This window comes from Salvia splendens, chromosome 9, assembly GCF_004379255.2.
Source record: "Salvia splendens isolate huo1 chromosome 9, SspV2, whole genome shotgun sequence".
In the NCBI taxonomy this organism is placed as follows: domain Eukaryota; kingdom Viridiplantae; phylum Streptophyta; class Magnoliopsida; order Lamiales; family Lamiaceae; genus Salvia; species Salvia splendens.
The window spans coordinates 12,391,680-12,418,017 of NC_056040.1; the positions used below are offsets into that span (position 1 = coordinate 12,391,680).

The 26,338-nt window shown below is 37.5% G+C and overlaps 4 protein-coding genes, 2 non-coding genes and 1 pseudogene across 7 annotated transcripts; 3 read left to right on the forward strand and 4 right to left on the reverse strand.

The window, feature by feature from the left end:
- Window positions 1-4,143: 4,143 nt before the first annotated feature.
- LOC121749162 lies at window positions 4,144-6,558 on the reverse strand (annotated as a pseudogene).
- A 1,375-nt stretch (window positions 6,559-7,933) lies between these two features.
- Window positions 7,934-10,362, reverse strand: LOC121746436 (elongation factor 1-delta-like). Its single transcript, XM_042140265.1, has 8 exons — window positions 10,225-10,362; window positions 10,019-10,135; window positions 9,511-9,627; window positions 9,344-9,434; window positions 8,991-9,117; window positions 8,782-8,895; window positions 8,447-8,608; window positions 7,934-8,174 (listed from the first exon to the last, which is right to left on the reverse strand). Coding segments are annotated over exons 2-8 (699 nt in total). The 5' UTR covers window positions 10,105-10,135; window positions 10,225-10,362; the 3' UTR covers window positions 7,934-8,172.
- Window positions 10,363-10,632: 270 nt separating this feature from the next.
- LOC121747447 lies at window positions 10,633-11,447 on the reverse strand. The gene has a single exon (XM_042141483.1). It carries the CDS (start codon window positions 11,264-11,266, stop codon window positions 10,802-10,804), a length of 465 nt encoding a protein of 154 aa, XP_041997417.1. The 5' UTR covers window positions 11,267-11,447; the 3' UTR covers window positions 10,633-10,801.
- Window positions 11,448-16,563: 5,116 nt separating this feature from the next.
- Window positions 16,564-18,832, forward strand: LOC121748228 (acetolactate synthase 1, chloroplastic-like). Its single transcript, XM_042142458.1, has one exon. It carries the CDS (start codon window positions 16,627-16,629, stop codon window positions 18,580-18,582), a length of 1,956 nt encoding a protein of 651 aa, XP_041998392.1. The 5' UTR covers window positions 16,564-16,626; the 3' UTR covers window positions 18,583-18,832.
- A 1,538-nt stretch (window positions 18,833-20,370) lies between these two features.
- On the forward strand, window positions 20,371-20,444 carry TRNAI-AAU. The gene has a single exon. It is a non-coding gene; the product is annotated as a tRNA-Ile (tRNA).
- Window positions 20,445-20,885: 441 nt separating this feature from the next.
- LOC121746938 (nuclear transcription factor Y subunit C-1-like) lies at window positions 20,886-24,504 on the reverse strand. 2 transcript variants are annotated; one of them, XM_042140900.1, is made up of 2 exons: window positions 23,705-24,504; window positions 20,886-21,146 (listed from the first exon to the last, which is right to left on the reverse strand). In XM_042140900.1, the coding sequence occupies exon 1, from the start codon at window positions 24,411-24,413 to the stop codon at window positions 23,721-23,723; it is 693 nt and encodes a 230-aa protein (XP_041996834.1). In that variant the 5' UTR covers window positions 24,414-24,504; the 3' UTR covers window positions 20,886-21,146; window positions 23,705-23,720. The 2 variants fall into 2 exon arrangements, with proteins under 2 accessions (XP_041996834.1, XP_041996833.1); XM_042140899.1 differs by having other exon boundaries at window positions 23,719-24,503.
- A 1,730-nt stretch (window positions 24,505-26,234) lies between these two features.
- TRNAS-UGA lies at window positions 26,235-26,316 on the forward strand. The gene has a single exon. It is a non-coding gene; the product is annotated as a tRNA-Ser (tRNA).
- The last annotated feature ends 22 nt before the right edge of the window (window positions 26,317-26,338 follow it).

A 26,338-nucleotide genomic window follows, 5' to 3' on the forward strand; every position in this document is an offset into this window, starting at 1 on the left:
CGTCCCCGAATAAGAATAGCTAATTTCCATTTTGGGTAGTCCCCATTAAGAGTCACTCTTCATTTTTACCATAAATAGTAGTAGGCCCCACATTCCACTAACTCACTCCACTCACATTTTATTATAAAACCCATATAAAAATGTGGGTCTCACATTCCACTAACTTTTTCAACCAATTTTTCTCTACATTTCTTAAAACTCGTGCCCAGTTAAAGAGCGACTCCTATTAGGGGACGGAGGGAGTAATGCCTAAGGCCATCCGCAACGCTGTCATCTATCCGTCCATTAACCGTCCATTAAATTACTATTCATGGGTCTCACTGTACATTTTTACTCAATCTCTTAATTAAGGGACGGAATCTGCAACCCTCTATGTCTTAACCATCCCTTAAATTATTATTCATTCAATTCCCTTAAATTACTATACATTCAATTTCATTTTTTATTTTTATTTTCAACCAAATTCAATTAATAAAAGCACACTTCATTAAATAAAATAAATTTAAAACATAAAATTCGTAAAAAAATATAATTTAATAATTTCCTAAAAAATTAAAAATACATAATTTAATAATAAAAGAGTAAAAGAGATAATTTAATTTCCTAAAAACATTATTGGACGCATTTACCCACACAAGAGCCTCTTAGGGTGTCCACTATAAGGCCGACACGCCCAATAGCCCCGCCCCAGTTTTTGTCCATAGCCCCAATTTTATTGTCCATAGCCCCAAAATTTTGTGTCCGCCACTATAGTGGACACCTCCAATAGCCCCAAATTTTATAATCAACTTTCATTTTATAATATTTCAAGTAATTAAGAACAAATTTATCGGGCTCTTAGTGGATTAGAAGAAGCCGACTATACGAATTAAAAATAAAAATAAAAATAAAATACAAATTAAAATTAAAATTAGAATTACACACTAAATTAAAATTAAAATCACACACTACATTGAATCTAGTACAAATCACTACCAAGTTTACACAACGCCACTACCTCCCCTACGTGCCCACACTTCTTCAATCAAATCGGCCTGCAGTGTGTTATGTGATGTGGTCCTGCGTATATCAGCGAAGCGTTGGATAAAATATTCATTGCTCCGTGGTACGCCCATCTGGATCGGCGCGGAGGCGACACCGTGACTTGTACTTGCACCCTCTTCCGGCGCCCATCGCTCTGCCGCAAATCCTTCATCTTCTATTATCATATTATGCAATATGATACAGGCTAACATAATATTCGCGACATCATCTTCGTGCCAAACTCGTGCCGGACACCGTATAATAGCCCACCGCGATTGGAGGACACCAAAAGCCCGCTCAACGTCCTTCCTAGCACTCTCTTGTTTGCGCGCAAAATATTGTTTCTTCGGTCCTACCGGTTGGCGGACAGTCTTCACGAATACGGGCCACCGCGGATATATTCCATCTGCCAAATAGTAGCCTCTACTGTACTGCTTACCGTTGGCTACGAAGCTGATTTCTGGCCCCTCCCCCCGGCACTCCTCGTTGAAGAGAGGCGACGACTGAAGAACATTGATGTCGTTGTTCGAACCTGCCACGCCGAAATACGCATGCCAGATCTTCAGACGGTAGTCCGCCACGGCTTCCAGTATCATCGTTGGATGTTTGCTTTTGAATCCAGTAGTGAACTGGTCTTTCCATGCCACGGGGCAGTTCCTCCGCTCCCAATGCATGCAATCGATGCTTCCTAACATTCCGGGGAAGCCGTGCACCGACCCGTGCATATCAAGTAGGCGCTGACACTCATCCGGGTTGGGCTTCCGTAGAAACTCCCCACCAAAAATTTCCCGAATCCCCTTACAGAACTGCCTAAGCACCGTGAGGCTAGTCGTCTCACCCATCTGTAGGTATTCATCGAACATGTCCGCTGGTCCAGCGTAGGCAAGCTGTCGGATTGCAGCGGTGCACTTCTGTTGTGTGGACAGCCCGATCCGGCCAGACGCATCACGCCGGAGGGTGAAGCACCGGTAACGCTCCGCCAAATTCGTCGCTATATAGTTGAACAGCCGCTGCGATATCCTGAATCTCCGGCGGAATATCTCGGGTGGATAACGGGGGTTATCCACGAAGTAATCATCCATTAAACGTTGGTGAGCACCGACGTGGTCTCGTGGGATTGTCCGCCGATGAGTAATGGTGCGAGGGATCGGATCCTCCAAATCCTCCGCCTCCTCCGCCAAACGGGCCGCTACCTCCTGGGCGGCCTGGTGTTTCACCTGTTGAATCAGAGCATTCCAGTTGTCTCTCCACAAATTGTAGTGATAGAAATTTGTATAGATGTTGTGTTTGAATGGTGTGAAAATAATGAATGGAGTGGGGTGTATTTATAGGTGAATTGAAATGTAAAAAAAAAAAAAAAAATCGCATGCAAGCGCCGCGGCTTCATCTTCGTGCCACTATAGGCGCCGCGCCTATAGGCGCGGCTATAGCCCCCTCGCCGCGTCCTCGCCCCGCACGCGGCGATTCCGCGTCCGCCGTCCCTCCCCTCACCCGCCGCGTCCACCCTTCCCACTATAAGTCGCCCCGCTCGCGGCTGTAGCCGCTTCCACGTTATAGTGGACGCTCTTACAGTGAGGGAAAAAAAAGAGAGGAAACATCAACAGTTAGAACTGTACTAAAACCTGCAACAAGTATTTAGAGGTTGAAGTCGCGAAGTTATTGAGTCAGTACGTTTTGCAAGTCATCGAGAAGTATCATGGTTGTGCAGCTTCGAGAAGCTTCTCGTAGAGCTGCCTGGCTGTCAAATCTTCCACCTGGTTCAGAAATTGTACAGTCATTGTCCAGAAAAATGCACAAGGCAGGCAGAGTTCAAACTTAAAGCAGAGAGCATCAATATTCGTAGCTCCACTCTCTTCTTTATCCATCTATTTCTTTTACTTGGGGATTATACTTAAGCTAGTTCTACCTTTACTAAACTGAAGCAGAAGCATTTCTTGCATTATTGGATCATCCTAGACAACTAATTCCGCCAAAGAATTGATATTTATTGACACAAGACCACTGTTAAAGATGCAAAACCCTTGGAAGCATAGAATGCATTATGTTCTATAGTTCCCCACATATTTGAAACATGTACATTTACTATCAGACAGCCATCAGGGAATAGTAAAAGTCCTGTTTTTGCACATTACAAGACCCAGTTGGGTACCTTTACAGGAAGTTGATCCTTGAGAATTACTACAAGGTATTGATTGGGGTTCACTATTAACAGTACATATATAGCACACAAAACTTAGCTAGTAGATTTGGCATAATATGATTATTTTCCAAAATGATATCACAAAAGTATTCCTAACAGAATCATAAGTCAATTTCGGAAAAAACTACTTGCATAGATAGTAAGTTGCAGAATATCGTTAAGGTGTCTAACAGCTATTTACCAAGTTAAGAGTTCAAACATCATGATGAATGTAGCTCTCTTTTCATTTCAGATTACTTACATATGACAAATTTATTTGGGCTGCAACTGACCCTTGCAGTCCAACCAGGCATACAAGAACCAGAATGATGGACAATCATTAGCAATAGAAGTGCATCATTGATGTAAACATGGCATCTCTTTCGGTGACAGATTACTTTTTACACCCATCCACGTTTAAATAAGTAATACCAGAATCATAGTATTTCATATGCAAACTTCATCTAACCATTAGTGTCAAAAGTCATTTAAAAGACAAATTTCGACAATCGTAATTTTGAAAAACGTAGCTCTAAATTTATACTTCTGTACCATGGAAAATTTCGAAACCAAAAAATTTCTTAAGAATTCTAGGCTAAATGTCAACTGCATTACTAGGAAATGGATCATCGCCTTACTCGTGATTCCAGAACGTTGTGCGCGGTCTTCCACTTCTATGGCTACTTGCACAAGACCCCCTACACCATAGAGTAAAGATCAAATAATAACCTACCAAAACAATTATCTGATGAAAGAGTGAACTACAAGGATTAGCAGGAAAAAATATAAATGTGTGCACCGGGACAAAAAAGAATGAGAATTGGAAGGGAAAAAAAAGATTAAGAATTGTCACAGAACAGCAATTCAGAAAATCTGAGATCCTTCTTGCATATCTGGCTAAAGTATTGGTTTTAACAAAAATGATGAATTTAAGAATTCAATTAATCAACTACATATATGTATGAGGCAGACTCCAGGTCTTCTTCTGCACGATAGCAAACAAAAAGCTCACAACCCACACAATGCATTCGATACTGCCTCTCCACTTTCCCTTCACCACTGGATTAAGAAGGCACCATCATAAATAAGATCAATATGTTACTAAATACCAAAGCTGAAAAAATGATTAACTATCTAGATTATCTTCAATTGCTAACAGAGAAATGATTAGGCAATCATTACCGATAAAGGTATACAATACATTATAGTATATGAAACTATAAAATTACCGCTTTAAGAGGATCTTTCCTGCTTCGCTAGTATTCAGCCTTGCAAGATGTTTCTTCCTGTCCAAAACATATGCATTGTCTGTTATTCTTTTGGACATTTTCTGCAACTGTGTATCTAAAAATATGCTTCAGTGTACAGATACAAACTTTAAGCACATTTCACATTAAGCAGGAAGAGGAAATGTTAGTTATATAACATTAAGAAGAAAACTAAAAAAAAACATTAAAAAGAAAACTGAAATATCAGAATCTCAAATATGAAACAGCAAGGCAGTCTAAGGCCAAGCGTTTAAATTACTCCAGCACTTGCATGTAACAAAATACAAATGTACAGAGATTGAAGATAGCACAGACTGGCAGGTTAGGCCTGAATCCTCAAAGATAGGAACTTAAGTGCAGATGCATGAATATTTTTATTTTTTCTGCTATGTGAAACAAAAAAACATGTGACTTTGGAAAAAAAGGGTAGGACAATGTAGGAGATAAAGGAGGGGGGTAAAGTACCGGTGATGAGGACATGGGAGCCGCAAGGCTTGCAGTAGTAAACGAAGAGAAGAGATCGGAGTCGGGGCCCTCCGGCAAAGCATCCTCGCTCGAATACGTATGCGTCGTTCGCTTAGAGCATCCACAATGGCGACCGTCCTGGCGGACGTCCGGTCGGAAGTTCCGTGCGGGACGTCCGCCATTGCGCAGCGGTGACGCGGATACGGACGTCCGCGGCGTTCCCGGGACGTCCGTCGCGACGTCTTGCGGACGTCCGCCATTGCATTGACCACACTAACGTCCGCGCGGACTCCCGATTATTTTATATTTTTTTCGAAAATTCTATAAATACGGCTCGTTGAACTTCATTTCATTCGCACCACTTGTATTAACGAGTATCTCTCTCTACGTTTTTTTTTTGTTGAAATGTACATTTCTTTTTTTTATTTAATGAAATTTTTATTCCGTAATCGTGACGAAATTTTAATTCTGTAAATTGTTTAATTTGTGAATTTTTATTATTGTGTAAAGTCCGTCGAGATGTCCTTGGGGATGTCTACCACTGTGCAGTGCAGTGCAATGGGAAGTCCTTATGACGTGGCAGGAGGTGTTTTTGGGATGTCCGCAGGGATGTCAGCCGGGACATCCGCACCAATGTGGATGCTCTTAGGCATATCTCTCGCGCCCCTGCTCTGTATGTACCATATACTAGTACTAGATCTAGATGTAATTTAAACTTCAATGTCAGGAAAACCCAAATTTATTGTTGTAAAGTAGTATACGAGATGCAAGATGCATACGGTTTTATTTTAGGGATAATTCACAAATAGAGTAGTAACTAAAAAAATGGATTAAATTAACCAATTAATAACTATTTCATTTTATCTTTCAATGGTAATGAATTCCAATGAATATTTGTATTGATATTGTATTCATGTATAACTTGCTCAACATAATTTAAAAACTGGAAAAGTGACATTATGTTTATGTTATATCATCTGATGTGGCATAATTAATACGCTTGAGCACTTTGCTAAATAAATCTACAAAATTCTTGTTGTTCACACATTTTTTGAAAAATTGAGCTATAAAAGGTGTCCAAATTTCACAATCATCCAAATCTTTTCTAATTTGGGTGGCATCGAGGTTGTGTGTCACTCGAAAACATATGCAGAGGCAAAATAACGTCATTCAATAAAACACTAACGCTAAAAAACACTCACTTTCTCGGTCATATTGCTATTGCTAGTTGATGAGATTATAATTCTTGAGATAAAATAGACAAGTTAAAAAGGGAAAAAAATAATACTCCGTACCAATTATATTTGGAATAATAGTAAGGAAAAGAAAAACATACTCCACTCATTTTATAAATAAGATCGCCCCCCCCCCCCCCCACCTCCTATCGGCTCGGATAGGTCACCATTGTGGGGAGGGAGCCCATCTCCACCCCCAACGCCTCCGCCCCTGCGCTGATTGATCGCCCCAGCCGATGGCATATCGGCTCCGCATCGACCTGCGATGGGCCTCCATTGCGGGGGCTCGGGCCGATGATGGAGCTGATATTCAATTTTTTAAAAAAAATTAATTATATTTTTAATCTATTATATATACCTCATTCTCTATCAATTCACATTCATCCATTTTCAATCTCAATTTCAATTTTATTATTTCTCTCCACGGTGATATGAACTTCAACAACAAGATGCCCGACATGAAGCCGAAGAAGAAGGAGACAGTCGGGGAGGCGTCTGAAGCTGGGCGGACGATAAGTACCTACTCCATAGAGGAGTCGATTGCTCTTGCTCATTGTTGGACACGGATCTTTGAGGACCCGATTTTAGCCAACAAGTGCGAGGGCGGTTTCTGGGATCGTATCACGAAAAGATACAAACAAGTAAAGTCCGCAGGGGCCCCGACACACCAGCCCGTCAATCTACGCAAGCATTGGAAACGCCTGGTGTATGAGTGTGCTAAATTTCACGAATTGGGAATTATATCTGCAACTGAAGGATTGCCCCATATTCATAGGGTTAATGGCCGTGTCGGGGAGGACGAGCCAGAACCCGAGTGCTTCTGAAGTTGTGCTTCCATTGTTTTTTACTCCCCCGTCCCACTTTAGAAGTCCCGATTTACCATTTTTGGGTATCCCACTTTAGGAGTCTCGGTTGGAATATTCCATAAATGGTATTAGGCCCCACATTCCACTAACTTTTTCCTACTCACATTTTATTATAAAACTAATATAAAAAAGTAGGACCCATATTCCACTATTTTTTCACCAATTTTCCTTTACATTTCTTAAAACTCGTGTCGAACTCAACTGAGACTCCTAAAGTGGGACGGAGAGAGTATTATGTTTTCTATCTTTATCTTATTTTTTTAATGTATGATGTTTTATTTTATTTTTAATGAATTTATTTTTTGTCTTATATTATGTTGTCTTTAATTTACACCAACAATTACAAGTGAAATATATAAAAATAATTATGATATGCAAATGAGATTGGCTCTGAGATAGGCTCTGGAATGAACTATCATTGCAGGGAGATAGGCTATGAGATGAGCCTGCTGACGTGGCAGGAAAAATTGGAGAGACTCTGAGATGGACTCTAGAGATAGGTCAGCATTGCTAATGCGGTGACATCAATAGCCAAGGATCACTAAAATACAATACTGGAGTACTACTATTTTGTATGAAGATAAGATAAACAAAAAAAAAAGAAATTTCATACTTCTATAACATTCTATTTTTTAAATCTCACGGACAAACGCGCCGTACCAACTCAACATAGCGTAAAGAAATGCAATTGGGACAAGTTTCTGTCTGAGGACTTCCAGGACTTCCAGGGGAGATAATACAAATACGTGTTTAAAACTAGGTGATTTTTTTTTTAAAAAAGCCGATATTTGAAACTTGAAAAAGAACGCCACGCCATTAATGATATAAATAGGCCAAGGGTGATACAAAAAAATTACGTGATTTTGTTGGGAAAATAGATTTGGAAAACAGAAAACATGAACGTCTATTTAAGCCTTTAATTTAATACTAGTATTAAACGAATTCGACAAAGCACTATTAAATATGCAAAATTTGAACCATAAAATTGTAAGCCCAAGCAAACTTGAAAATCTTGAACAATAGCAATTTAGGATTCCATACGTCCCAGAGTCATTCAAAAGGAAACAAATACTACGTAGGCTTCATTGCTCGTGATGATTCTCCGTACCTATATGATCGATCATGAACCATGCAAATTCTGCAAAAGAAAATGTTACCACTTAGATATTGTACAAATATTCAATCTCACAACTGCACAGTAGAGAATAGGACGACAAGAAGCAAGGACTTGCAACGTTGAATAGTTATTCACAAGATTGGTTGCCATGCTTCAATTACCTCTATTAGGATGCTCTTATTAGCACACATCGCTATTTAACATAAATGGTGTATCTAAACATGAAACTTAATATGGGTAAGATAATATTCACAGGGAAAAGGATGCACTTTATCAGAATAGAAAATACTTACAAATTTTGTTGAAGGCCACAATGTCAACACTCTGGACGTATTCATTAATTGGCTCTGCGGTAAGATAATCCTCAATGAGGCTGTCAACGGATACCAAATCATCCACAATGGTTATCATAATTTGTAGCTTCTTGATTCCATATCCAACAGGGACAAGCTTGGCTGTAAATAAAAAATTATATCAATAATCAATTTGGAATATGTGATGTGATACACTACAGGAACAATCTTAGATATAAATCACAAAGTACATAAATAAATAATTTCCAAAATGTTGTCTTATCAAGCATATATTATGACCAGTTATTTATGGAGTACCAAGTTAAAGAGCTTACATGCTCCCCAAAGGAGACCCTCCTGCTGCACTTTTCTAACTTCCTCTTCGAGGACTTTCATGTCAGTCTCATCGTCCCATGGCTTAACATCCAACACAACCGATGACTTCCCAACTGAGGAATAACAACCAACAAAGATTAATAAGGTTTTATTCATGATAAATGAAAAAAGAATCAAATTCCTTGGGAAGTGGAAACAATGAACTAACCAACTTTCTTCTTTCCAGCAGCCTTTGCAGCAGCAGCGCGCTCTTCAGAAGCCTTCTTCTCTTCTTCAGTCTCCTCACCAAACAAATCCACATCATCATCGTCGTCATCGTCATCAGCAGCAACCGCCTGAATACACACATTACACCAAATTCAAGATAAGCAAATCCACATTGTAAACCAGCTTTATAATAGATATAGTATTTCACATATATCACTCAATGACACTACTATCATTCAGTAACTAAAAGTATATGAGCTAATCTTCTAAAGAAGGTCAAATTTAAGAAAATCTTCATCATTATAATTGTACATGAAATAGTATAAATCAGAAATCTGATCTACTATATCTTGCCTTATTGTCAGTTGCAGGAGGAGTTGCAATAACATCACTAGCCGGAGCTGATCCCTCAACAATTACGCCAGCTCCCTCACCAGCAACGCCACTACATCACAAACATATAAATTACAATCTAACAATGCAAATTTGTGAAATCCGGTAATCTAAGAAAAAGGACATACGAAATCCTCAACAGTGCATCGATGTGTTTGAACCACCGTGACACATTGACATAGTCTGATGATGGAGGCTTGGCGATAGCAACATAAACAGTCAAATCATCTTTTGAAGCTTGGTACCTGAAACAGATCAAAACAACAACATCAACATGCATTTTTCAACTGAATCTCAGCTTGCAACACATCTGTAGCTGAGAGACTATTGGGACTAGAAATCAATATACATAACCCAAGCCAATAATTGTTGTTTTAGAAACCCACAATGAATAGCCATCAAGTTTCAGATCGAATCTTAGAACCAGATCACTGTGTTAGAATGCTCGAAGTTCAAAAAAATAAACTGATGCTTACATACTAAATCAACAAGAACATAGCAATCAAGTTTCAGACCGAATCTTATAGCCAGATCACAGTATTAGAATGCTCAGAGTAAAAAAAACAGCGTAGTATATGCAATCAATAGATCGCTAATAATCTCAAATTGAAAGGCTTGAGCTTGAGCAAAACTAACCCGGAAATGTAACTGCGAGTAAGAAGGTACTCGTCGAGCTTCTTCAGGCCAGCGGCGGAACTAAGGTCGGAGAAACTGACGGCCATTGCTTGATGACGATACGGATTTGGGATTGACCTGCATTAAATAAAATACAAACCCTGAGTGAAACCAGAAAAACCATATCCGAGTGCATATTCATGAGATTCGAGAGAGAGTAGACTTACGGAAGCTGGGCGGCGTGAGACGGTGAGAGGATTCGGCAATGAAGGAGACGCTTGCAGCTGAGGTTTCTAGGGTTTTTAAACTGAAAATCGGGTTATTTCTATTTGACCCCTTCAATATATCAGTATTCGGTATCTGCACCCTTTATCGTTACGTATTACTATGATGTGTGAACGACCAAATACAAATAGTAGTAAATCGTAGTAATACTAAATCGTTTCATTTGTCAAATTCGATTTATAGGAATTGTGAATTAGCGATTTCAACAAAAAATACAAAAGCAAAACTGATATAATTTCAACTTAATTCATCTAAATTGTCCAACAAAATGTAAATTGATAAACTAACTTATTGGTAAATAACTTATAAATATTCTTATTGTGGCAAGAAATCTTTCAGAATTTATGACATTTTTGAAATAGCACATCTGATTAGCAATTAACAAACACAACATCGAAATCGAAATAATAAGTGTAAGGCAAAAGTCAAATACAAAGTAGCATAAAACCTTTCTTAAGTAGAAAATAAAATAGTTGATCACGATTATAATAATCTAGGAATCATGAAAATTGCGCCCTTCTAAGCCTTGACTTGCTCCAAATACTTGCTCTTCTCATCTTCATCCATGAAGGCTGTGATAGGAAAAGATCTCCCAATTCCCATAGGAGTCTTGAAATAGATGTTACGAGTTGCAGCCTCCTCCATGCTCATCTCAACAATAGGCACCCAGAGAAGAAACTGCTTGCTCTTCACTCCACTCATCTTCTTCATCTTCCCCTTCTCTATGTAGGCAGTCACTTCTCGGTCGTACCTCACGAGGGTGTTCGACCCCACAAAATAATGCTCGTAGGGCGCCTTCTGCTTCATCCACACGTACCCCGTTTCACGGACTAGGCCACACTCCTCGAGGTCCTTGAGGGGCAGCACGCCCCGGGGGAACCCGAGGTCGTGCAAGAGTGTTAGGGAGTGGTTGAAGCACTCTTCTGCACCGTGGATGATCTCCGCTCCTGCTCGTTGCTCCTCTTGTGATGTCTTGGTAGCCATTGTTGTTAGGGTTGGACTTGTTGGGGTGCTTAAATAAGCCACAGTGTGGAGGGAAGGGGAGGCTAGTTTGTGGATTGTGGTTGTTCTTTGGAGGTTGAGCTAAATTGATGCTCTTGGTTTATAGTTGTTTACCAAACAGGTCATTATTGGGACCTCTAGTGATTGGCAGATGCTGAGTTATACCAATATTTTATTGGTTGTCTTATAGTTGAATTTTTGAGAAACATAACATGCTTTTTTAATGTCAAGTCATAATTTTGTGGTGTACTATGTTGAGAGAACAAAAAACAATGGCTTGCTTCTAATATCGTGTGATCTACCATCTATGTACTTATATTGTGTGATCAATATCACGACCTAAGTACTTACATTCAAGTTGTTCATCTTTGCTTTAATGCTTTTAATAAGATTTAATTGATAATTAAGTCTCAACTTTGTTGACTTTTTTTATAACTCAGCCTTTGATTCAGACTTAATTTGAATTTCTTAGGAGTATTTAAATTCTTAATTTTATATACAAGTTTGAAACTGGAATTTAGGTGAAATTGAAATTTAGATTCCAATAATAAGTTTTGAAATTCATTGTTGGGAAAGTCTCATCGTTTTAGTTTTATGTCTACGAGTTGGATATAATTTGCAATAAAACTGGAACCATGTCATTTGTGAGTGATTTGTATATTTATGTCATGTGTACATAAGACGTTCATATTTTTAACTAAAATCATCGCAACGATAAATATATTACATATAATCATCGTCTTATCAATATGACCAAATGATTCGGCAAAATCATCGTCTTTTTTTGTGATTGTTGTTTATGGTTGGTGGTTTTTTAATCGTCCGAATGTTCCTTTTGGACTTGGTTTTTGTTCACCACTCTTTAATGGTTTGAGCCTTTTCTTTTTAGAAAAAAAAATCGATCTAAGTACTGCAATTTTAGCTTCACCTAAAAGGTATGCAATTTTTACGCCGGGACATGAATACGAGTATTATGTACACTTTCCTCATCTTAGAAATACTCCACTATCTAATAACATCACCTATATAAACTTTCATTACTGCCAAAGCATAGATCAAAAGTTAACGGTTAACTTAAATCTGCATTCAATAAAGGGTTAAGCTGGATGGAACAGAATATCATAGACAGTGTAGCCTAGAATAAAACTTAAGGTTGTTCATATGGGACCAAGTAAATGTAACATAACTGTCAGCAACTAGACAGAAAAGTGCTACAAAATTTGCCAAATGAGTCTAAGTAATGAACTGCCATGCTTGGGATGTTGCAATGTTCTTGTAGCAACTGGAAGTCTGCCATTAAAAACGAAAAAAACAGAGTTACAGTCAGTCCCCTCCCATCATAAACACACATAACAAAACGCTCACATTGCTTAAAACAATCCACGATTTGGAAAGCAAGCAAACCTTTGAAGCTTTATGAGCCAAGCAAGTGTTATACTAAGTTGCATTCACATCTAATCCATGAGATTTCAGTCACACACACTGCCTAACTTGCTAAGTCAGTGCTTCTACTTTTATAAAACCAGCAAATGAGGCATAAAAACATAAACACGCATATGCTTGGACCCTCAGGACTTTTAATTTTTAATTTTACAACTTCGTGACAAGTTAGTTCATCAAGGCCAAGTTATGCACTGAAGATAGTGTTATCCAATTAAGACCAAGTAACAATCAATAGTATATGCCCCTTTAATTCAACACTGAAAGAGGTAAAACTGGAATGACTGGATCCCACATGAAGATAGTATACCAAACCAAACCAAACCAAACCAAACCAGTTATAAACAAAATCAACTCAGTGACATAATGCCTAAGCATAGCAAAATGCACATGCACCAGCAAAATGAAATCTCACCCCACATTATTATCATAGAATTTTGAATTAGTCATTGTTTTTAATCAGAATGCCTAAGTATAGCAAAATGCACATGCACCAGCAAATTGAAAAGGTATCACAAAGCTAAGGCGATTAATTTGGTTTTATTAATAGATCCATCACAAGAAAACGCAGAAAAAAAATCCACATTGAAATAAGCCACAAACAGACATTCGCAATTACAATCATTGGACTCATCAAGTCGAAAATCTAAACATATTTCAGATCAAATTTTCCGAAAAGGAAAGTAAAATTAGAACCCTCACAATTAGGCTGCGCCGACGATAATGTTGTTGATGGGAATGAAAATCAACTTGACGAAAAATCCGACGAAACCCATCACGACGAAGCCGATGGCCGTTCGAGTCGCGACCTTGGTGAATTCTATACAAACACAAATAAAATCAACTGTAAATAATAAAAATTGAGGGTAACAAACATCAATCGGCTTCACTCTGTTATTGGAAAAGTTGTACCTTTGCGATCGGGCTTGTGGCAACGCTTGACGAGGCGGATGCTGTCCTTGGAGAAATCTCTCAGCGGATCGAAAACTGAATCCAAAGCATCCATAATTTTCCTTTTCCTTTTTGTTGTACTAAATCTGTAGCCTCGCGAGATCTGGGTTTTGAGATGAGAGTAATTGTTACAAAGACGACTGGAATGGAGCTGTTTTTTTATAGAGTCGAAATCAAGGAAGTCCTGCGAGGGATAGGCGATGACGCTATCTGAACTACCTAAATTACCCCTGATGAATTAGGCGTTCAAGTTGGGTCCAACCTCGCGTATTTCATATCGATTAATTATTTTTTCTTACTTAAATTTTCCTCGAATTAAATGTATTTAGCATGAGATAAGGATTCTAATTAGTTAATGATACTACTATCTAATCATATTCATAATAATTGTAATCCGGTACTTCTCATCCAATTAATAAGTTGGGATTTGAATTACTATAGCAACATAGTAAAAAAAAATATTACTAATTCTCTTATTAATTCAAATTATTGAATTTTATTTTCGCTCCAATATATCTAAAATAACCAAAATTCTCACTAAAAATTCAATTCCACAATTATTATATATGGCTAAAGGCATTATCAGCACATCATATTTGTAGTTGTTTTTTCTTTAGCGGGGACAAAACTAGTCAATTTAAAGACAAAACATAAAGAGTAACAATTACTAATATTTAATAATAAGTGGAAAAAATAAAGGATCCTAGTGGCATAAAATCGATAAATATGTGCGGAATATGGAGGGAAAACAATAATTAATGTCAATGTCATAGAATAGAGAAAGTAAAAATATGAATATGGATTGAAATGTAGTGTAGGGATTTGTTTCACATACACGACCACAGCTTAATCATGAAATCTTAATTATTTTATATTTTCTATTGGGAATAATAGCAACAACAAATAAATAGATTGCAAATAATTCCGAATTTCTAAAATATTAAGTTAAAAATCATGTACATGGAAATAATGCCCTCCAATATATGACACCATTATATATCATATATGTACACAAATCAAAAGGATACAAGTAAAATGACCTTAAGTAACCACGCCAACGTTTAATGCACAAAAGTAAAAGGTTGTGCTAAAAAAGTGAACTACAAATATTGTATTTGAACAATATTTTAATTCATTTGAGGTATTTTTTTAATTGTTTTTGTCATTTCTTTAATTTTTTTTTTGCATTGGAGGGTATTTTAGGACCTCTAAAGTTGTTTTTCTCTTTTCCGAACTTTATAAATTATACGGTACTACATTCGTCCATAAAAATAGACAAAATTGTAAATGACACGTGTTTTAATGAATATTGATAAAGAAAGAGAGGTAGAGGAAAAATATAGTGAAAATAGTAATGATGGATTGTGGAGTCCATATTTAAAATGATGCCGTAAAGTTAGTATTGGTTTAAAACTTTTCATTTTTATAACTAGTTTAATTTTGGTGGACGGCTCAAATTGCTAAAACTTATAATTTTTTTTGTGAAAATAAGTAGTACCATCTGTTATATCTCTCCTCTCTTTCAGTTTATTTATGATTTCTATTATCTTCTTTATCTTGTCTCTATTTTCTTTCTTTAGTTCTTTCTTATTTATTTCATTTATCTCTCTTAAAATAAAGAGTTATACTTCATAAGTAATTAATATTTACAATATTAAATGAAAATAATATACAACAAAAAATTTTAAATCTATATCATGTTATTATTTAATTAAAATAATAATTTGAATATATAGTAATAATATATACAATCGTTAGCAAATAATAAAGGAAAAAAATCTTTTAAATACTCTCTTTGTCTCCTAAAAATAAAAACTTTTGAAATGACACGGATTTTAATACAAAATTGAAAAAGTAAGAGAGATTGGAAGAAAAGTGTGTTAGTGAAAATGGTTCTCACCTCATCAGAGAGAAACAAATTTCTTAAATAGAAAATTTCTATTTAGGGAACATATAAAAAAGAAATAAGCTTATTTTTTAGAGAACAAATGAAGTATAATTTTTAAAATATCTAATCAATAATTATATACTATCAACTAATACAATCTTGAATTTCGATAAAAAAAAATACAAATAATTGAATTTTAATATAAATAATTATACAAATTAAAATTAGTTTTTTTTTCGTTGTATAGTACTCCTACTACTTTTCATTTGGTGTTTCAAACATGTCATGTAAAGTTAATGTTAATTGTGCCATTGAGGCTGGAAATGACACAATGGGATAGAAAATGTGAAAAAGTACTCCGTTTAATGTCAATAGAGATATTTATTTTCAGCGCAAAAATTAAAAAAATACTCATTCCATTTCTTATAAGATAGACTAGTTTTATTTATTTGTGTCATCCCTCAAAATTAAACCTAATTTAAATATAGAAAATATTTAACCAATTACAAACTTCTAATAATGTGGATCACAATCCACTGACACTATTCTCACTATCTTTTTTCTCTCACTCTCTTTTAATTTTGTCTATGTCCCTTATTTATCAACTGCAATTAAAATTAGTGTCTTTTATAAGTTTATCTATTTTTTGAGGACGGATGGAGTAAATAATATGTAAAGTGAAGAGAATAATAAAATAAGAAAGAAGATGAGAGAATAAAGTAAGATAGAAATAACTTTATTATATTGAAACAACTTTATTAACATGGAACGAATATGGTATTTAAATTTTGTTGAAATAACTTGAATGTAATTTATTTGAAGAAGTACCTCAAATATATACTCCTATGAATATCATATATTGTTGGATACCACTTGTACGCACATGCTGAAAACCATCACGTATAGAAAAATCAGACAAAGGCCATTTACGTCATTTCATTTGATTACCACTCTTATTAAAACTTGCCCTTCATTTCCATCGTACTTGCAAGTGCAATCATCCGCCACTCTCTCAACCATTCCAAGTTTGAACCCTATAAACACTAATCCGTCGTCTCTGTCAATGGCGGCCGCTGCTTCCACCTCCGCCTCTTCACCCTTCACCAACAACACCCCTCTCCTCCCCAACCCCAAGCTCACCGCCCGATTCACTCTTCCATTCCCCCATCACTCCACGCTCCCCACCTCCCGCCGCCCTCTCCAAATCTCAAGCGTCCTATCTTCCCCAAAACCCAATACCCCCCATCACGACGCCTTCGTCTCCCGATTCGCCCCCGACCAGCCCCGTAAGGGCAGCGACGTCCTCGTCGAGGCGCTCGAGCGCGAGGGCGTCACCGACGTCTTCGCCTACCCCGGCGGCGCCTCCATGGAGATCCACCAGGCCCTCACGCGCTCCGACATCATCCGCAACGTCCTCCCCCGCCACGAGCAGGGCGGCGTCTTCGCCGCCGAGGGCTACGCCCGCGCCTCCGGCCTCCCCGGCGTCTGCATTGCCACCTCCGGCCCCGGCGCCACCAATCTCGTCTCCGGCCTCGCCGATGCCCTCCTCGACAGCGTCCCGATGGTCTCCATCACCGGCCAAGTCCCCCGCCGCATGATCGGCACGGATGCGTTCCAGGAAACCCCAATTGTGGAGGTAACTAGGTCAATTACGAAGCATAATTATCTCGTGTTGGATGTTGATGATATTCCTAGAATTGTCAAGGAAGCCTTCTTTATTGCCCGATCTGGTAGGCCCGGCCCTGTTCTCATCGATGTTCCCAAAGACATTCAGCAGCAAATGGTGATTCCGAATTGGAATCAGCCTATGCGGTTGACTGGCTATTTGTCTAGATTGCCTAAGCCTCCTAGCAAGATGTTGTTGGAGCAGATTGTTAGGTTAGTATCTGATTCGAAGAAGCCCGTGCTTTATGTAGGAGGGGGTTGTTTGAATTCGAGTGAGGAATTGAGGAAATTCGTCGAGCTTACTGGAATCCCTGTGGCAAGCACGTTGATGGGGCTCGGTTCCTATCCTGGTTCGGATGAGGATTTTGCCTTGCAAATGCTGGGAATGCACGGAACTGTGTACGCAAACTATTCAGTAGACAAGAGTGATTTGTTGCTTGCTTTTGGAGTTAGGTTTGATGACCGTGTGACTGGTAAGCTCGAGGCATTTGCTAGCCGGGCTAAGATCGTTCACATTGATATTGACTCGGCTGAGATTGGGAAGAATAAGCAGCCTCATGTGTCGATCTGTGGTGATATCAAGTTGGCCCTTCAAGGGTTGAATTCGATACTTGGGGAGAATGTGAAGGGTGGTGGTGTTAGTTTCGACTTTTCAGCGTGGAGAGATGAGTTGAAGGAGCAAAGGATCAAACACCCCTTGAGTTTTAAGACATTTGGAGAAGCAATTCCCCCTCAATATGCGATTCAGATGCTTGATGAGTTGACGGGGGGAAATGCTATCATTAGCACTGGCGTGGGGCAGCACCAGATGTGGGCTGCACAGTTCTACAAGTACAATAGGCCGAGGCAGTGGCTGACCTCGGCTGGTCTTGGCGCCATGGGATTTGGCCTCCCTGCAGCCATTGGAGCTGCTGTCGCGAGACCTGATGCCGTGGTGGTGGACATTGATGGTGACGGGAGTTTCATGATGAATGTACAGGAGTTGGCCACGATAAGAGTGGAGAACCTTCCAATCAAGATAATGCTGTTGAATAACCAGCACTTGGGCATGGTGGTCCAATGGGAAGACCGTTTCTATAAGGCCAACCGCGCTCACACTTATCTAGGAAACCCGGCAGATGAGTCACAGATATTCCCCAACATGCTCAAGTTCGCAGAGGCTTGCGACATACCAGCAGCCCGGGTGAGTAGGAAGGCAGATCTGAGGGGGGCGTTGCAGAAGATGCTGGATACCCCCGGCCCGTACTTGTTGGATGTGATTGTCCCTCATCAAGAGCACGTGTTGCCTATGATTCCCAGTGGGGGCGCATTCAAAGATGTGATCACTGAAGGCGATGGAAGAACTAAATATTGAGCTCGGTAAGGATATGCTTCGTAGCATCTTTGATCTTACTTATTTTGTGTTGTAGTGTTTTTGTATTTAGGTGAGTTGGAAAGGTTGAAACTTGAAACACATATGTTGTCATCAAGTATTATGGTATAATGTACTTTGGCTGTAGGGTGTAATAAATGCTACTATCATGTATGTAAGATTTTAGAGGAGCAGCAATGCTTGGATTGGTTGTTTTTAATCTATATATGGTGAAATGCGTCAAGTTTAGTAATCTATGGTTTATCTTCATATGTGTGTCAATGTGTGTGTGTTTTATATATTTATATTCAATGTGTTTTACTATCATGTAGTAGTATGTAAGATTCAATGTGTGTTTTACTTGAGTTAGGAGACACTGAAATAGGTGTATTTTCAATTAGGTTCCATCTAGAAATTTGTTGATGGTTTTTTAGGCACAACATCGAAGTATCACTTTGGGCAATTTTAGTTACCGCTACTCCATCCGTCTACAAAAAATAATCTCATTTGTGTAAGGTACGAGTTTTAATGGAAAATTAATAAAGTAAGAGAAAATGAGAAAAAGTAGGTAAAGTAAGAAAGATATAGAGAAAAAGTAAGTAAAGTATGAGGGAAGGAGAAAAAATAGGTAAAGTATGAAATAGAAAGTTACCATTTTAAAAAAAAAGATTATTTTTTGTGGACATCCCAAAATGATAAAATTAGACTATTTTTCGTAGACGAGAGTATAATCCCTATAAAGCCAAACTCTTCTTGTTATATCCTTTTCGTGTGACAAATAATAAGACAATAATAGAATTTTTTTTATTTCTTTCTTTATCAAAAGCACTTAACATGGTGAGATGGAAATACTGATTTGGAATTCGTTGTAACAAATTTTTTGGCCATTAAAGTAATCTTGCATTTTGAAAAGGTGAGAAGACTCCAATGAGTATAAAATCTGTACCTACTCCAATTTGTGTTAGTACTTTCCATCTTTAATATAGCAGAGTGCGTGAACACTGTGTTTACACTCGGCTTTTGGTTTTTAATGAGTCTCAGTGTTCATTTCGTTTCTCTTTTTAGTTGGTCAATCCTATTGTCTTAAATCATTATTTATTTTAATAAATTATTTTTAAAGATAAACCATAGTAATATTAGCCGGCTTTAGCCCGAGTTTTAAACAGATTTTATGTTTCTTTTTACTGGACTATCTCATCATAACATGTACGTGTGGATCTCTCAAAGGATAACATGTTTTTTCTTTAAAGAAATTTTAGATAATTTCCGTGTAACATAAAATATGTTAAAGTAGCAATAAATATATCGAGTATTACTTTACATAATTATTACTCAATAATCAATGTTTTCTTGTAGCAATTTATCTTTCTCGATCCCACAAATGGGGATGGTAAAATCTAAAGGCGAACGATTTTAACTAATTCGAATGGATATATGTGATTTACAAATGAATTATACATTAAACACTTGCATATCTATTAATTAGGTATTTGTAATTTCAAATTTTAATTATCAATTTTGAACTATATAATTTCGATACTATTTATTTCAAAAGTGTGAAATAAGGTATATAATTTCGATACTATTTAGTTTCACTGTATTTGTTGGTGGTGGCATATGAAATAATTTATTCGTGTTTCTTTGTTGGAATATGATCGGTTTAAAAGAAATCAACTAGAGCATTAACTAAAATCATTTGAGTTCCAATTAGGCGCGGTGGTAAGTGGTAACTTATAAAAAAGCAAAATATATGATTGTGTAATACCAATATACTGATGATTATAACAAGATGGCCTATTAGCTCAGTTGGTTAGAGCGTCGTGCTAATAACGCGAAGGTCGCAGGTTCGAAACCTGCATGGGCCACTTTGTTAATATTTTATTTAAAATTTTCTATTATCCTTAACGCATGTTTATTAATAAGTGATTAGCACACTTTAAATTTCATAATTCGTTTAGCCGCGAAATAACTATGGAGTATAAAAATATGTTTGTTTTGCAGTTCCTTCCAATTCAAAGCTTTTTTATGAGCAAGTAATAATCTTAATCAAAACACTTTATTTAATTAGAAAGAAGATTGATCATTGAAAAATTTATTCAACAAAAATAAACAACTTATACTATCATTCTGTTATGCCCTCCATTGAGAAACTACAGGTTCATACGTTCAAAGACAGTCTCTCTCTCTCTCACACACACACACACACAGGGTATGTATGATGCAGCAGTTCCAAGATATCTGTGATGAAACAAGATATGCAAGGGAAAGGGAAAAAGAGGATATCAATCAAATGGGTAAAAGACAGGTAGAGCAAAGTGGCGAATTTCGACCAAAAAATAATTATGAGTTCAGTGTATCATCGCACTGGAAACATTCTGCACATGTTTTTTGATTGCATTGGTAGGTTTCTGGTCCCTACACAAGATCAAGTTTTATACAATTCCTACAACCACATCTTCTTTTATGCAAGAATTCAACCCCCATTTATAGATGATAACCTAAATTCCTTCCCTCCAAGCAAGTGACCACCGCGCTACTCTCCATTGTCACTTCACCATTACTTTCAACTGCATCAAACAAGAGTGCCGTCAGCACATGATTCATGCCAAAAAACAAGTAAAGAAAATAACTTTGGTATGTTGAATACGAGATTATTAGGTAGGCACTGCAAACATTCCTCTAGTTTAAAGAAATCAATACCAATCATGTGAAGCTGCAAAAGACACAGATCTACAAGCATCTTAGTAATGAGGATGCCAAATATCTATTATAACGATCAGGCAGTGAAAATAATATTAGTGGAACAGCAAACGATGTCGATAAATTTCATGTTTTATATCTCATGTTTACTATACTATGCAAGGCCAATCCCCCCACAACCCCATCATGGGCAGTCTCCCACCAACTCAAGCGCTGCTCCTATGATGTATGAACTTTATCAAAATCTCCAGTATCCTTCTTGGCAGCATTCTATGCAAGTATCAGTTCCTGATAAAGTTTCTTGAATCATTATTAGGGAATTTCAGATAAAACGATTTTCCTTTACTAGGGAAACAAATCATTTTCCCAGTGACAACACTTTTACCTTAATGTTTCTTATCCTCACATAATGATTCATCAAGTTCAGTTTCTTCAGATGAATTTAGAGGAATACACAAAAAATGTGGTAAAAATATCTCGAGTGTGATGGCAGGTTATGCAAAATAAGGAAAATCACCAATAGCCATTACTGCTTGCTGATTTCGACCAGGTTTGTCTTTTGGGATATCTAGTCCAGGTACAAACAGCTGATTTATTATGTAGTGCAACTGGATTACAGAATACAGGTTGAGGAAGGTGATTGAGACAGATGAGTTGGCATAAACTGCTACTCATAAAATTTAAACATAGCATGGATGGCGAGTGAAAAACTGAGATGTGGAATCAAAGCTTGGATTCTAATAGGTGCAAAGGGCTTAAATCATATGCAGAAAGAGCTGACAGACAGGCAAAGAATGAGTTTTGCATGAAGAAATTGCTTCCGTGATGCCTAGACATATCAGGAACATGAGAAACACATGCAACAAATGGGAGAAGGTTGAGCAGAAGCCTGTTAAATAACAGTATTGCATTATGTAAATATTATTGTGTAAAAACATCAAATGGATAATTATGATTCAGGAAACTATAGTACGACTGCATAAGTTACTAGTAATGCTAGAACAAGAATTATGGGCGAAATGCACAATAATGCAGACATTAAGTGGGTGCTTGGTATGGTGGAATAGAGAAGGGAATGGATAGTGAGTCCTACCTCCATTTCCACTCATTTGTTTAGTACAACTCTTTCTTAAAAATAACCGTTCTTACTAGACAAGTCTTAGTCATTCCTTCCTCATTCCATGAAAATAGCCAATCCAATTCTATCCTCATTTTACCCACCTTTATTCCATTCCATCATACCAAGCACCTCTTAAGAGCATAGTATGTGCTTCAAAGTTCAAGGAAATAATTTATAGTAGCATACAAGATGATTTCCTGCAGGTCTTTTGACTGATGGCTTCCGGTTTAAAGGTATTACTTTCCTAGGCTAACTTGCTTGCCACTAAATTGACCTAAACAAAGGGTGGTCAAAGTAAGGAAGTTCATGATCTATGAGCCACTGAGAATTTTCAGTGACTAAATATTCATATTTTTTGGATAGTACCAACTCCACAAGATAAAGTTTTTTTTACAGGGTAGCTACATATACAGCAAAGGTGCAATACAGCAATAGAAACCCTACTACAAGATTCAGAACTAAAGAATCACATCAGGATGACCTTGAAGTTATAACAATAGAAGCCCTTAACAGACAAAAATCTTTCATATCTACCTCAAAACGCATAACAATTCTGAGACTTTGTCAATTCTGGGACCATGATAAGTTATGTCGACGTACATAAGGACACACTAACTGCTGTCGCGATTATTCAAGGATACCTACCCACTAACAAAGCTTACTGTAGCAACCTACTTATGGAGATGATGCGAGTGAACAGAATTCACCAAGATATGGATGTCAAATAATTAAAATGTCAACATGTTTCGTCTACAATAGTACTACTATTGATGATTTCTAAAGTGTCAAACATGTCTCATCTCCATAAGTAATGACTATCATCTTATGCATTGAACTAGAATACCGTTTTCCGCTCAACTCCTAGACATTTTCAAGGCGAATTAAGCAAAGCATTATGAAGTATGAACAAATTATAATACCAGAAAAAAACTTAAGACATTAGAAATTCCCTTGAACGTGAGTAGAGCTCAAACCAATATACACTGTATTCCCATGTCACTTGTATGCAAACCAAAACACAGTAGTATTCAAAGAGGAAATTAAATTATTCAGATAAGAAATCAGAATTAAAAACACTTAGGAAGGGTGAAAAATAAAAAGTTTATTTAGGGAAATAAAACGCCTTTCTTCACACATATCACCAGCAACACAAAATTGATTGAATTACAATATACAGCGTATTATTATCAACTAAAAACATAACCTAAACAAAAATCTGTTCTGAAAATAACCAAGAGCAGCTCCAGATCTATGTAACAAACCGAAGAATTAACAAAAAGCAACACAAAATAGAAAAAAAATGACCATAATTGAGTTACCCTCAACCGTCAAGGTTCCCCTGACCGCTGCTGGCACCACCACCACTCCCGTACGAGCCATCCTCAGCCCCCGTCTGCCACACCGACTGCCAGGCCTGGGACGGCGCCGGCGGCGGAGGCTGCACGTAAACCCCCGGATCCACACCAGTCACCACGGCGGGGCGCCCAATCATCGTCTGCCCCATGGGCGGGTAGAAGTAGGGCACCACAGGGACCCCACCAGGACCCGCAGGTGGGCCCACAATCCCCCCCAGAGAGGCCGCCTCGTCCTTAATCTCGTCCCTGGGCACAATGTCGACGAGGAAGTCGAAGATGTCGGTGCGCGTGATCGCGGCGGCGATGTCGTTCTTCTGGAGGGTGCGGCGCTTGTTCTCCTCGGCGTGGAGCCAGGAGCGGATCGTGAGCTCGAGGATGAAGAGCTCGCACGCCTTGGCGAAGAGGATCGGCGCCTCCGCGGAGATCATTCGCACGTCCTCGTCGGCCTTCATGATCTTCTTGATCCGAGCGAGGGGCAGCTGGTGGTTCTTAAAATCGTTCAAATTCTGGATCTCGTTCTGCTGGAAATTCCAGAACATCTGCAATTGCTGCTGCTGCTGCTGCAATAGGTGCTGGTACGGCGGCTGCGATGGGTACCCCGGCGCAGCTACGGCGGGCGGGTACGGCGGCGTGGCGCTCTGCTGCGGGTTGTTCTCCATTGGCTCTGCGATTTTCTTGGCCTAATTTGGGGATGCAAAATTGAGATTGGGAATTCTTCTCTATTTATTTGCTCTCTCTTTTGTTGGAAAGGGAGCTGCATAACATATACACTCATATATAGAGGTGTGGAATGAGTGTGATTTCGTTGCTCCAGCTAAATGTACACTATGGGATGCATGTGGTACAATGATTTGGCTTGAATGGGAGTGGCGATAGTGTTTTTGATTTTTTTTTTGTGTACTTGATTGGAAAAAGTTCCATTAATCGACTTGAAATTGAAATCTGATTTATGTCAGATTTATGTATATTTACACTAGTATGTTTTGAGGATATGAGCATCGTGATATTATTGAAAATTCGATGCTTATGTTTGTGAAGTTAGTGCGGTAATATTTTAATTTGTAACTTTTGTTTTTATTATGTAGTACTCCTATATATTTTATGTAAGTAATAAAAAGTGATATTTTAGAAAGGAGAATAAAATATGAACCAATGGTTAATATCTTATCTATGAAGATGCAATATGATTGGTGGGTGGATTTTGACCCGGATGATGGGACATATTTTAATGGAAAAGGGTTTTGCTGCATACAATTAACAATGAAGAATAAGTCTGTAGTATTTAATAGTAGTATCACTAAAAATCAAGGTTTTTATTTATTTTATTTATTTTAAAAAATTGTGACTATAAAAAAGTTGGTTTCAACTCTAATTTTAATACTTCCTATGTGCCACAATAAGAGTCACATTTGATATGTGCACGAGTTTTAACAAGTGTAAAAAACAGTAGATTAAAAAAGTTAGTGGAATATGAAATCCACTTTTTTATATTGATTTTATAATAAAATGTGAGTGAAGTGAGTTATTGTAATGTGAGACCTACTACCATTTATAGTAAAACTGAAGTGTGACTCTTTTTTGTGGGACGAACTGAAATGACAAAATATGAATCTTATTGTGGAACAGAAGGAGTATGTACTAATATACTATTACTATAACTTATGTAAAATTGTCTTACATATTTTGTGTGATAAAATATACTACCTCCATCCACAATAATATAGATCAGTTTTAGTATGAGTCATCCATCAAAATTAGACTAACTTTTAAATGTGGAAAGATTTAAACATTTAAATACTAATGTAGACCCTACAATTTACTAACACTACTTATCTCTTAATTTTTTCTCCTCCCTCTCACTTATCAATTGCATATTAAAACACATATCATACACTATTATACTCTCTCTGTCCCTAAAAACTAGAATAGTTTTACCATTTTTGCTCGTCTCCCAAAATTAGACAAAATCTAAATATGGACAGTTTTTAACTAATATTGTGGATTTCACAATTCACTAACACTACTTCTATTATTTTTTCCTCTATGTTTCTTATTTTTTCTATATTTCTTATTTTACCAATTGCACATTAAAATTCGTGTTATATATACCGGTTTGTCTATTTTTTAGGGACGGAGGAAGTATCTACTTGTGATGGACGAGGGCAATAATACATAAGATGAGATAAAGTGCTGTGGGAAGTCAGGAAGCATACGAATGCAGATATGGAAGAAATCTCTGGCAAAATGTTTGTTCATGAAGCAACGACTATGCTTACAAATTTTTTGAGTAGAACCAAATAAGCGAACAACTTTTAAAAAAGTTAATAATGTTGTCGACGATTTAGAGAATATCGATGTAAATTTTAATGATGAAGCAAATCCATTATCCTTCTCAGTAAGCAAAAGAAATCTAGAAATTATATTACCAAAAGGGATATTATTTTAATGATTATATGATTAATATCACATCATTCAATATCGTCAATATGTCCGAGCGGTTAAGGAGAAAGACTTGAAATCTGTTGGGCTTTGCCCGCGCAGGTTCAAACCCTGCTGTTGATCGAACCAATTTCACTTATTTATT

Coding starts and splice junctions, on each gene's coding strand:
- LOC121746436 (XM_042140265.1), bottom strand. CDS start 10,104: ATGGCCGTCAGTTTCTCCGACCTTAGTTCCGCCGCTGGCCTGAAGAAG. Junction 9,628..10,018: donor ACTCGCAGTTACATTTCCGG/GTTAGTTTTGCT, acceptor GATCTGTTTCAG/GTACCAAGCTTCAAAAGATG. Junction 9,118..9,343: donor CTCCTGCAACTGACAATAAG/GCAAGATATAGT, acceptor GTGTGTATTCAG/GCGGTTGCTGCTGATGACGA.
- LOC121746938 (XM_042140900.1), bottom strand. CDS start 24,413: ATGGAGAACAACCCGCAGCAGAGCGCCACGCCGCCGTACCCGCCCGCC.
- LOC121748228 (XM_042142458.1), top strand. CDS start 16,627: ATGGCGGCCGCTGCTTCCACCTCCGCCTCTTCACCCTTCACCAACAAC.
- LOC121747447 (XM_042141483.1), bottom strand. CDS start 11,266: ATGGCTACCAAGACATCACAAGAGGAGCAACGAGCAGGAGCGGAGATC.